A 12,421-nucleotide genomic window follows, 5' to 3' on the forward strand; every position below is an offset into this window, starting at 1 on the left:
AAAACACTGTTATTCATCCTTGAGGTGTAGGTGCTTGTGGTTTTTGGACCGTGTCCCGGATGACTGAGAATCTACACCAGCATTTTGGCCTAACCACCCATAATGACTTCTCTGACAAAAACATCTTCTGACTTCCTTCCTTGACTCCATCAGTACTACGGCTGCTACCGTGCTTCATTGCGTAACCATCTTTCATAGGGCTGATGCTATCGTTTGTCCCGGGAGGACTTTTCCTCCACAGCTGACAGCCTGGTTATTATGCAAATGATCATTTCTTTGACAGTCCTCTAGTGTTTTCTTGCACCCTTTGACACTGAGTCACTTTCAGATTATGTTAAAAGCTTAAGCAAACATTTGAAACATCATTTAAGAATATTTACAACACCAAAAGTATTGGGAGGTAAAAGTTATCTTTTGGTAATTTTAAATGTGAAACTATTAATACATGTGCAGAATTTCTTTGTTCAGTTGCTTTTTTTTAGTAAATGTTGATTGTGTGACAACAGAAAACTCTTTTATGATTAATCATCAAACACATTCAGTGATTACTGGAACAGATGAGAACTTTTGCAAAAACAAAAAAGACATCTGGGCTTTAAAAAAAAGAGCGCTTAATCCTTAAAACAAAGAAGATGGTGTATCTTTCCAGAACTTTGCTCTACATCATCTCTTATGAAGAGGATTGAGTCTGACATCAGAAATAAAGTCATGAAAAAGTTTTTGAACTCATATAAAATTTATGTTTGTAATGCAGCTAATCTAACAGTTAGTTTCTGTTTTACATAAGAATAAAAATCTAACTGTTCAGACTCAAAGTAAACTTTCCTGCTTCACACTTGGACGTACATTTAAATAGTTTGAAATCACACAGGCTTGAACTTATCTCTGTTGCGTGCTGTATCTTTTTACACCCCTACAGTGTTGGAATAATGATCCATCTCCACAGTTTCCACTAATATCACAGAAATTTACAATTCTGCAAACACAAATCTGTTTTTCCAAAGGATTTGATAGTATAGTTTTCAAATACCTGATTCATCCATCTGCTGATACTAATACATGTAGCTGGAGATTACAGAAGTAAACTTTATTTATTGCATTAAAGCAGAGCTTTTTGAGCTGTTTTTTGGTGGTTGTTTGGTTGAAAGACACTGTTTTCCTAGATGCCAGTAATTTCACTTGCATAACTTAAAATGTCTTTGTTGTCTTTCATCCATTCAGATGAATCTATTCACTTAATTTCTATCGACTCTGTTTTGAGGTTTTTGCTGCAGAAAAACATAGAATCTCTTTTCATCAATAAAGATGGAAACAAAGCAGTGTTACACAAGGATAGTTAAATGCCCTGGTTTTTGCAAAATAGTTGTTTACAAGTCCAACCATTAACTAACTGAAGCTCAGAGCACTTTTTTTTTCAGACTACACGTGTTTTGAGTGAAAAAATATATAATTGCAGCAAACAAGTCAGGGATGTGTTTTTATTAGTGACAAAGGCAAAGAATACATATTCTGTATGTGATTAAAACCATCTGGGAGTTAATTAATTGCCTTAGTTGCATTAGGGTGTGTTGTTAAATTTAGTAATTACCGACTTGTTAAACTAAAACCAACTAGGACATCAAATGAAACAGCTTTGGGAATTCAAGACTCATCTAATTAACAAACTTCTTACAATCTCCTCCACTTTAATTATGTTTATCAGAATATTTGAAGCATCATGGAGTTCAGACAGATGATAGAATTGATGCAATCCTGATCTTCWATTGTGTCGAAGTGAGGCACGCTTCAGTCTCTTTGGTTTTCTGTGTAATTGTTTGCCCATCTTCTTCCCTCCYGCCCGCACTTTTCTGGCAGCGCATCTACGGTGCGAGTCGGGGGGTCAGCTCCCTCAGTGGTGGCCCTCTCCATGTTGTGCTGACCTACGACAAGAGATGCTCCTCAGGAGGTCTCCGGTGACTAATAGTGCGCATTCTCCGTGCCATGCCAAGAGCCGGCACCAAGAGCTGAGTGAATAAAGCACAAACAGATAAGCYCAGCAGGTGGAGGAAAGGGAATGCAGAGAGAAAAGAGGGGGCACATTTGACGGAGAGATACTGGCGCCCTCAAGAGAAGGGAGCGTGGACTGAATCAGGACAGACAGTCTGGAGAAGGTTTTTAAAGAAAAAACCTGCTTGAACTGCACATTGAAGGATACCTACAGTTCAAGATGGTCTTTTTGAAACTTTTTCCAGTAGAACCTTTTCTTACAGTGGATTTAATTTAAAAAAAAATCCTACTTGTTTCATTTTGCCACCAAACAAAAAGATCAAAAGTTTCCCAAACATTAAAAAGAGCATCATCCTTGTGAATCATTTTGTTTCTTTTCTACTTTTGAACTTCTTTAGCACAAAAAAGTCTGTGCTTTTTTCATCCTTAAAAATAGGCAGTTATAATTGCTAAAATAAGGGTTTTATTTAGATCCGTCACTTTATTTCCTACTTTGTGATTTAGAATCTACAAGAGGCTTAGCTGCTATCTAGCTCATGAAAAAAGAACAGATTTTCATGTCTTGCTGTTTTGGTTTTGTTTAGTATGTTTGGACCTGGTAACAAACTTGATAAAAAAAAGGAATTCAGTCTCAGAAAACTAAAAATATATGTTGCACAATTTCATTTAAAGCTTTATTTTGTTGATCACTATCGTGAATGTTCCAACATCTTTAGTCTGATGGGTTTATATCGTTCCAGATCAGTCAGCATAAATAAAATAAATTTCATTTTAGTTTAGTTTCTATTTTATTTATTATTTTTATTTACTGCTGGTTTGCAACATCATTAGCTTGAGAAGCTGTTTCTGCTGTTAGCTCGGGCTGCAGAGCTGCTAGCATCACGTCTCTGCACAGTTTAGATCAAACGATAAAGTTTGAGCCAACAGGAGCAGCAAAGTTGGGCTGTTTAATCACCTAATTGTGTTCATTTTTAGATTTCTGCGAAATCCTTTAATGAGTTATTCATAATTTGTTACTCTGAGGGATTTGTCTCCTTAGTTGAGGGTTTGTTAAAAGAAAGAATAACTTGAATTAAAGTATTACCCAGAGGTCAACGCTGAAAGTGAAGATACTAATTAGTGTCCGTTTGTTGTTTATCATCTGCAGATGTAGAATTAAGAGAAAATGATTTTATGGATTAGCCAACTGTTACAAACTCAACAAACAGAATGTGATATTTACATTAATGACAACAGCAGCACAAGACTTGGATCAGAAGTTAAATAGATAAACATCTGGTTTATTAGTCAATTCTTTTTAGATGAACAATTTAAATTTGTTTTTTACAAACAATATATTTATATGTGACATTTGTTTTAATAAAAATGTGCAAAATAATTAGTGATCTTAGACTACCAGCTGCTCCAAGTACAACATGGTGAGGAGAGAAGAACGGGAGTCTGAGTCTATGTTTACACTTGGAGCCGTGGGAGCTCACAGTGTGAAAGCAAACAGCACAGCATGAAATTTAACTGGAGATAATTCACATTTATTTAACCCACCATGACCTGACTTTACATCCACACAACGTAGTGTTCAAAGAGAACATTTCAACTCTGTCATTTTAGAAAAGAAACTTTGTACTACAGGCTGGGTGTGGCCAATTCCCTAAAGTGGTCTAATTTACATTTATCAGGTTCTTAGTTGATTTCTTATTTTTTTCTCTTCACCATAAACAACAGGTTTTTGTTCTTGCATCCTGGATCTTGTTCTTTTGGTTATGAGCTACCATCTCAGTACAATCGTCTCAGCTCCTTCACCATCACAGACCAGAGCAACATCCTCATTGCTACAGACTTCAATTAAACATTAACCAACACACTAAAACTACGAAAGAAAAATAATTCTGATTCAAACGTTGGTGCATGAAAAAAAAACTAAAAGTCGGTGGTGAATTTAAAAGTTTAAACATCTTCATTGAAAGTCTGCCAGCAGAAAAACATTGTGGCTCAGTGGACGGGTTTAGCTGGCAGCAGGCTGGAAGGAAACTGTGTGTGTGTGTGGGGGGGGTCAAAATGAGAGAGAGAGAGAGAGAGGGAGAGAGAGAGAGAGAGAGAGAGATTTGAAATGTTTGAAAAAGCAATATAAACATTATAGGACAAGATCTGAAATGATTAATAAAAAGATGGAAAAATGAATTAAGGGATCAAACAGAGACAGAAAGGACTCGATTGATATAAAAATTTTACATGGTTCTGGACCACAGTCAACAAGGGTCAACTGTAACAATACAATAACACACACACACACGTCTGGTTGTTATATCCCCAGGTTGACCGTGGATTGACTTCCATTTATTTTTTTGAAAATTTTATAACCTAACCCTGACCATTTTCCCTAAAATTAACCTAAACTCAATTCACACCATGGTCCTAAATCTAACCCCCACCTAAAATTTACATTCGGTCCCCATGAGGCTGCTTTTTTCGGGAAAATGGTTCCCACAATGTAGCAAAAACGTGTCCACACTTTAACTAGTTACTTGATATTAGGATGCAGGCTGCAAGTATACTGTAAGCCATCTGCATAATGGAAACTGAATTTTACAGTCATACCTGTTTTGTTTTTACTAATTTAAATTCCAGTCAGATTGATTAGATCTAATTATGCAAATGAAGTGGGCATGACTGGTGAACAAACCAGCGAGGCAAAAGTCCAACAAACGCTGCAGTATCGATTTTATCCTTCAGCTGTGTGTGTGTGTGTGTGTGTGTGTGTGTGTGTGTGTGTGTGTTTAGAGGTAATGAGCAGAAAAATCAAACTTTTCTGTCATGATATGTGTCAGTTAATCTCTGATCACTTTTTGATTGCTGAGAGTGATTTGTTTTTAATACTTGAACTCAGTCAGTTTATAATTTGTTATATTTTCTGCTTGGAGAAACATTTRGTCAAAGCTGAAAGGTTTCAGAAAAGAAACAGTTTCGAAGCACGAGTGAGCTCAGAATATCAGTAGCAGTGACCCGTTCAGATAGAACCAAGTACGATGTATATTAGAGGATAAATTTTTTAGTTTTTACAAATTATCGTCTCTACAAGATAAAGGCGGATTTGCCTTTGAATTGGGGTTTCTTTGTCAGACTGTTACCAAGTTATCACATGAACCACTGGATGAATTTTAATGAAATAGGCAGAAATTATTCACTGGATGTTCATCTAAAAGTAAGTCAACCCTATTCAAGATGGCTGCCACAGCCAGCTGAACTTTAAAAACATAAATGGCGGAAACTCAATCAGTTTTACAAATCCTCAGCTCAATTTTGACATGGCAGTAGATATTTTCTCACCTTCCCTACCTCTGCACCACCCCTGCCAAAACAGCTATATATACTAAATATATAAACATTCAGATGACAAAAAATTGTGCAGATTATTGTTTAATACTGAATTATTTACATTATTTATATTTCAGCCGGTGTCACAACAGATGAAGTGTTTCGCAAAGTAGAACCAGGTGTGAAGAGAACGACTAAAAATCTATAAAATCAACCAAGAAGATCCCAACAGAACCACAAAATGCTAAATCCAGGAAAGCAGAGCAAGAAAAAAATGAAAACAAATTCATAAATCACAAAAATAAAGACATAAGTTAAAAATGTTTTATGTGAGCAGAGACCTTGAGAAGTGGAATGCAGGGACAGGTTGGAGAGAGAGAAAAGAAGGTGATGGTTATGGGCTCATTTTTGCCAGCATTGTTTTGCCTTTCTGCCTTTGCATTTGGAATTACTCAGCAAACAACTGAATGAATGTCATGGTTGAGAAGCTGTAATTGAAAMAAATAGAATTGAAACTGGAAGGCTCTGGGAAAATAAATCATCTGTCAAGGCTGGAACCAAGTTTGTAAGGGATTTTTTTGGAGATGGAGGAGTGAAAACGGAGGCTGGTAATTGCGTGGCTTCTGGCCTCACAATATTATGCCTTCCTGACGTTTGCGCGTCTTCCGTCGATACACGGAGAGAACAGAAACAAGAGGCTGCTGCTTCTTTTTTCTCTCTTCCTGATAAAAAATGCCAGATGAGGAGGATGAATGGAGCGACGAAGGAAAGAAAGCCCTGTTCCTGAGTTTATGGCTTTCTTTAACGCGTGTCATTTTGTCAAACTTTGTCAGTCATGTTCATCAATGAACTTGGATTTTAGACCCCCCCAGGAGTCTCAGCAGGATGAGTGATGCATGAAATGCACTAACACCCTCGTCTCTGTGTGTCTCTGTGTCTCTCTTCTCTGTCTTTGTCTCTCCTCCTCAGGCTCGGTGTCTCTCAGTTTATTCCTGCTGTCTGTTGCGTTCGTAGTCTGTGCCGTTTGGCTGGTAGCTCTGTGTGGCGTCTGCACCTGGTGTCAACGGAAACTGGTAAGTTTCAGTGTTTCTCATTTTTAGCATGCAGAACTAGAGACTGAAGCCGTAGTTTAGAGCAAACGTTTTCATGCCACGGTCCCCCAAACTGCATTAGCTTCCGGCTGGAGATTCCCATTACAAATCCACAAAGAATGCTTCAAAATATGTCAAGATGCATCAAATTTTATTCACTGTTCAATAATTAATACATTTGTTTAGCATAATTTTATTAACTAACATGTTTTAAATACTTTATTATATTCACACTAAAAAAATCACAAAAAATTGTTTTAACAAACTGTTGAAGATGAGAAAACAAAATAAATCAAACCTCTCTTAAACTCTATTGAATAACTTTCAATGTATTATTATAAATTAAATTTTAAAGCAATGATTGAACTATGGAAGCTGAGAGCGGTCGTTTTCCACATATCATTTTTATCCCATGGTTTTCTTGTGATAATGACATATTATGWTTTTATCACGAGAAAACCATAGAAAATGAATATATGCAGAAAACGGCCGCTCTCAGCTTCCGTATTGAACTTATGGAAGGCTATGCAATACAATATATTCTTGGTCAATTGCCTCTGGAACCTGAAGGATGGCCGAAGAGAGACAAGTACTTGATTAATATCTTATTGGTGGCATAAAAAAAAAAGCTATCACCAAAAAATGGCTTTCACTGATTCAGATCATTTGAAGTGGGGAAAAAGCTGTTAACTGTTAATATTTTACCAGTTGTAGATAGCTCCATGGATGAAAATATATTAATTTCAAYCAGACTGATGAGCTAACCGCTAGTCAGAATTAGACCAGCAACAGGTAATATATTGATTGTTCAAAAGATCTGAACTATTGCTTTAAGTTAATGGCTTATTTTAAAATTTTTTTGGGGGAAATGGGGGGTGGGGAGCATTGAAAACAAAGTGGTTTTGAATATATTGCTCTTGTAGCTGCTCTTGTTGAAATAAAATCTTGTTCTAACTGTTCTTGCTGGTGTCCTTCAGCTGAAGGATGATGAAGTCAGTAAGTAATGGCAAGCTTGAAGGAGTTTGTCTTTTTTTTAATTCAGCCTCTTGTCAAATGGAAGAAAATTTATCAACTTTCAATTTGGTCTTTTCTTGTTTTGGTCACAGTCACAATTATGAATGCCTAAGGTTTTCTTAAACAAGTTTGCACAAAGATAATTAAGTCGAAAAGAACAAATGAAATCATCCTGTTTTTTTATGTTGGTGGAGTCGCTGGTGCAGTTTGTGTGATGGGGCTGATATCTGACAATAACTTTTTTTTTTTACCAACATGTTTCCATGACCAAGCCGCAACAATAAGAAGGAAATCATACAGTTAAAACAGAGATCACTTCAAAGAAACCATGTTCAGAAAAATGCAAATAAAACCTGTGATTATTCTCACAGCCAGAAGGGGGAGATAAAAATATTGCATTGCAAGTTATCAATCTGCACTCAGAGGGAGAGCAGCAGGAATCCACATTTTCTTTCACTTTAGGCTACATTTTCCCYCCCACCATGTTCGACATCAACTTGTCTCTGAACAAATATCAGCGAGGATGAATTACAGTCGTGTAGGAAGTGGAATTTTCTTTTAGACAGCACTGTGACCTTGAATTGTCTCTGTTGTTTACTTGTGTTTTAGTGGGAGAAACGAGGTGCACGTTTGGCCGTGACAGGGAGCATTTGTTTTTCAGGGAGCGCATTTCTTTGCTCTCAGAGCTTCATGCACCGTAGCCGTTTGCCTCCAGCCTCCACCACCACCCTGCTAATGATTCAAATGTTAATGAGCGTCACTCGAAGCAACCTGCTGCCGAGGCATCTGTAATTCCTCCTGTACACATTGTGATCTGKTGGCATTTCTTATCCTCCGTCCTGCTTTCCTCCCTTTTGTTTTGCTCTGTTGTCTCTGTTTGGGAGAGACGAGTGCAACACAGCTGTTCATAAAACATACACAAGCTGAGAGCTAACTGGGTTATTCAGATGAAAACATCTATCACAGAAGACAAAGCAGCTGCTATTGTTCATATTTGACAAAGTGATTTCTTTATGTTTGTGTACTTTCAAGTTATCAATGTCTCCGTCTTTGTTTTTGTCTCTTCCTCTCCTTCAAGTCTGGTTTTCTTTTTGTCACCTAAACTCCATATTCTTAAAAGCTTTTCTCTTGGTGTCACCGACGCTGCTTCTCCTTCACACTCCTCACCTCTGCTTTAGAGACGATGTTTTACATGATTTTCTGCCTTACATTTTGTGCCTGAGGGTAAAGATTTTAACACCACCCTTTATGCCGGAGGTGGAATAAGAAAATGTCAGGGTGCTATTTTAAAACTTATGAATTTCATTATGATGTTTAAGTATAAGAACCAATAATGACCCCAGAAAGCAAAATATGAGTGAATCAACATTGAAATATACAGTGGGTAAAATAAGTYTTGAACACGTCACCATTTTTCTCCGTAAATATATTACTAGAGGTGCTAATGACATGAAATTTTCACCAGATGCCGGTAACAACCCAAGTGATCCATACATACAAAGAAATAAACCATAAATGTCCAGAAATGAAGTTATTTGTAATAATGTGGAATGGCACAGGGAAAAGTATTGAACACATGAAGAAAGGGAGGTGTAAAAAGGCATGGAAAGCCAAGACACCAGCTGAACTCTCTCAGTAATTAGAAAGCAAGCCTGCCCCTTGTCAGTGCAAGTTAATATCAGCTGGTTCAGTCCCAAATGATGGCCAGGTATCACACAAGAAACATCCGATGATGGGTAAAAGTAAAGAGCTCTCTCAAGACCTTCACAACCTTATTGTTGCAAAGCATAATGATGGCATCGGTTACAGAAGAATGTCTAAACTTCTGAAGGTTCCAGTGAGCACTGTTGGGGCCATAATTCAGAAGTGGAAAGAACATTATTTCACCATAAACCGACCACGACCAGGTGCTCCTCACCAGATTTCTGACAGAGGAGTGAAAAGAATTATCAGAAGAGTTGTCCAAGAGCCAAGGACCACTTGTGGAGAGCTTCAGAAAGACCTGGAATTAGCAGGTACATTTGTTTCACAGTTAATACTGGGAGAATATAGTCTGGTCAGATGAGACCAACATAATTTCAAATAATTGAAGGAAGGATGAGTGGAAAAATGTACAGAGACATTCTTGATAAAAATCTGCTTCCATCTACCAGGATGATGAAGATGAAACGTGGCTGGACATTTCAGCAAGACAATGAGCCCAAACACAAAGCCAAGGAAACTCTCAGTTGGTTTCAGAGAAAGAAACTAAAGCTGCTGGAATGGCCCAGCCAATCACCTGACCTGAATCCAACAGAAAATCTATGGAAAGAACTAAAGATCAGAGTTCACAGAAGAGGTCCACGAAACCTTCAAGATTTGAAGACTGTTTGTGGAAGAATGGGCCAAAATCACACCTGAGCAATGCATGCCACTAGTTTCTCCATACAGGAGGCGTCTTGAAGCTGTCATTGCCAACAAAGGCTTTTGTACAAAGTCTTAGATAAATTTCAGTAAGTGTGTTCAATACTTTTTCCCTGTGCCATTCCACATTATTACAAATAACCATTTCTGGACATTTGTGGTTTGATTTCTTTGTATGTATGGATCACTTGGGTTGTTACCGACATCTGGTGAAAATTTCATGTCATTAGCACCTCTAGTAATATATTTACTGAGAAAAATGGTGARGTGTTCAATACTTATTTTACCCGCTGTAGTTAGGCCTGYTATTAAAAGAGTTAAATTTAAGACTGTGTCAGAGTCTATTTGGTCCTTATCTGAATTGGTGTCAATTTAACTCTTTAACTCTTTCCATAGTGTTAAATTTTCAGAGTACAATTTAACTCTAAACAAAGTTAAAAATTAACACTGACTAACACTGTACAGTGTTAATAAAACAACACTTCAAGTCAAACAACTCTGAGAGTAATTATGATTCTAAGCAGAGTTAATAAGGTACTCCACTGTGGTGACAAATCAACTCTGATTCTCATGCTTTTCAACACTGCATTGAGTTATTGACAGTTAACACTGGAGGTTCATATACCTCCTATCAGTGTTAATTTGACACTTGACTGTGTTGATTATTTACTCTTTTGCTGTGTAGAGGGGTGTAAAACAGACAGTATGAAGATTCACAACAAATTTCAAAGTGTGAGTTTAACACTTAAGAGTTAAGATCAACTCTTAGTGTTGCACTAACATTACACAGTAATTTCTGGATAAGTGTAATGGAGTCAACCTTCACACACCAGGAAGTACCTCAAACTCATTGTGTCGATTTATGACCAATAACACAAACTTTAACTTGATCAACTGATAAACCTGTACAAAACAACTAGAACAAACAAAATTTTTCACTCATGAACTTCTTTAATAGTCATAAATATGCAAAAACATCATTTCTACAAGATTACATTGCTGTGAAAATACTGGTCTGTCTGACATGAGGTGGAAGAGGGCTGGGCTTTGTCAGAATACTTTTTTCAACACTGCATGGTGTCATAACAACACTGTTAAGTGTTATATAAAACTTAACAGTGGGGGGAGCTTAATTAACACTAACCAGTGTTGAAACAACATTAGGTTTTCAACCATAACTGATAAACGTTGAGTCGCCATTGATTAAACCATTTATTCAATGATTCAACCATGAAACATTCATTGAAAAACATCTTTTCAACATTGCTTATTTGGCTAGAACTGATTGTTTGATGTTGATTCACCATCAATTGTCAACCTTAACCAAAAATCCACTTTTTTGACCATAACTCAACATCGATTCAACATCTTTTGCTATCTGAGACGTGACAAGACAACAAATGGTTTGCAGGTAAAAATATCCACCTGAATAAACATTTATCCTTATAGATTTTCTGCTAACTGATTTGTAGAGACAGTTACACAAATATTTTCCTTTTTCAAAGTCAATCTTTCTCATCATAACCTCCAATAACTCCTGATTCGAAAGAACAAATGTGTTTTGAAAGGAGRGTAATGAGGCCTGCATTTCATTTCTTCACAAAGAACAGTTTTGATGTGTTGTCTGCTTCTATTTGTTGCAACTGAAGCAGTATTAAATGTGTTTATTGTTATGTTTAAACCACTTACAGTAGTTAAAGCTGGATGTGGTTTGCCTCGCATGATTGTACAAGATAATAACTTGAAGCAGAAGACTGGATGAGTTTATTTGAATCTAATCTTTTTTTTTTCACCCCTGAATATAACAAAAGTCCCTGAGGCGCTTGAATTGAAACAACAACCCATAAAAATCATGCTAAAAGTCAAAATATTAAAAGTTTAATGTATTCACTATTGCTAAGTTAAGTTGTTTAGTTSAGTCATTAACTCTGGGATGACAGGTGGCAAATGCTCGGCCTTTAAATATTTTGAGCCATCACCTACCTGTTCACTGTATTTGTTGCATGGAATCGTCATCGTCGTCGCCGTCGTCGTCGTCGTCATCATCGTCATCGTTATCGTCATCATCATCATCATCATCATCATCGTCATCATCTAGTGATGCAGAAAAGCCACATCATAATCACTAGAATGCTTCAAATGAAAACTGCTCCACATTAAAGGGGCAATATCATGTAAAATCAACTTTTTTGAGTTTTATATCATGTTATAATGTTATACTCTCATAAAAAAACATGCCCGAAGCCTTGCTTTGACTCATTCATGCATGTTTGAGAAATTCTGCAGTGTTTTTAGGCAGCCATGCTGAGGAGCAAAACGACAGGTGGGGCCTAGAAATGCCTTTTGGGACCAGAAACACCCCTGGGACGTGTTTTTAAACTGAGCTTCTTCATGGCAAAGCACCCCCCCATCCCCCCTTCCCACACACCCCGCCCTTGACTCCAGCAGGCTCTCGGGTGAAAGTGAAAGTGAAACTTAAATTGTCTGCTGAGCTCCTAACATTAGTTCTCACTCAGTGGAGCTCTTTTCAGATTCAAAATACACTTGAGGAAATGCATTTTCAGATGCCAAGTAAACTGCATCATGGCAGCCCCCACCCCCCTCGGGCAGCCCCC

General features: G+C 37.3%; 1 protein-coding gene across 3 annotated transcripts in view; it reads left to right on the forward strand.

Moving 5' to 3' along the window:
• Nucleotides 1–6,246: 6,246 nt before the first annotated feature.
• The window catches only part of syt7b (synaptotagmin VIIb), a gene marked incomplete at its 5' end in the record, with an annotated part of 85,161 nt that continues 78,986 nt past the window's right edge, over nucleotides 6,247–12,421 (forward strand). For all 3 annotated transcript variants that reach the window (XM_014026369.1, XM_014026377.1, XM_014026387.1), the window contains 1 exon segment: nucleotides 6,247–6,371. In XM_014026369.1, coding sequence (XP_013881823.1) covers nucleotides 6,247–6,371 — 125 coding nt within the window.

Source organism: Austrofundulus limnaeus, unplaced genomic scaffold (genome assembly GCF_001266775.1).
Source record: "Austrofundulus limnaeus strain Quisiro unplaced genomic scaffold, Austrofundulus_limnaeus-1.0 Scaffold5, whole genome shotgun sequence".
NCBI lineage: Eukaryota > Metazoa > Chordata > Actinopteri > Cyprinodontiformes > Rivulidae > Austrofundulus > Austrofundulus limnaeus.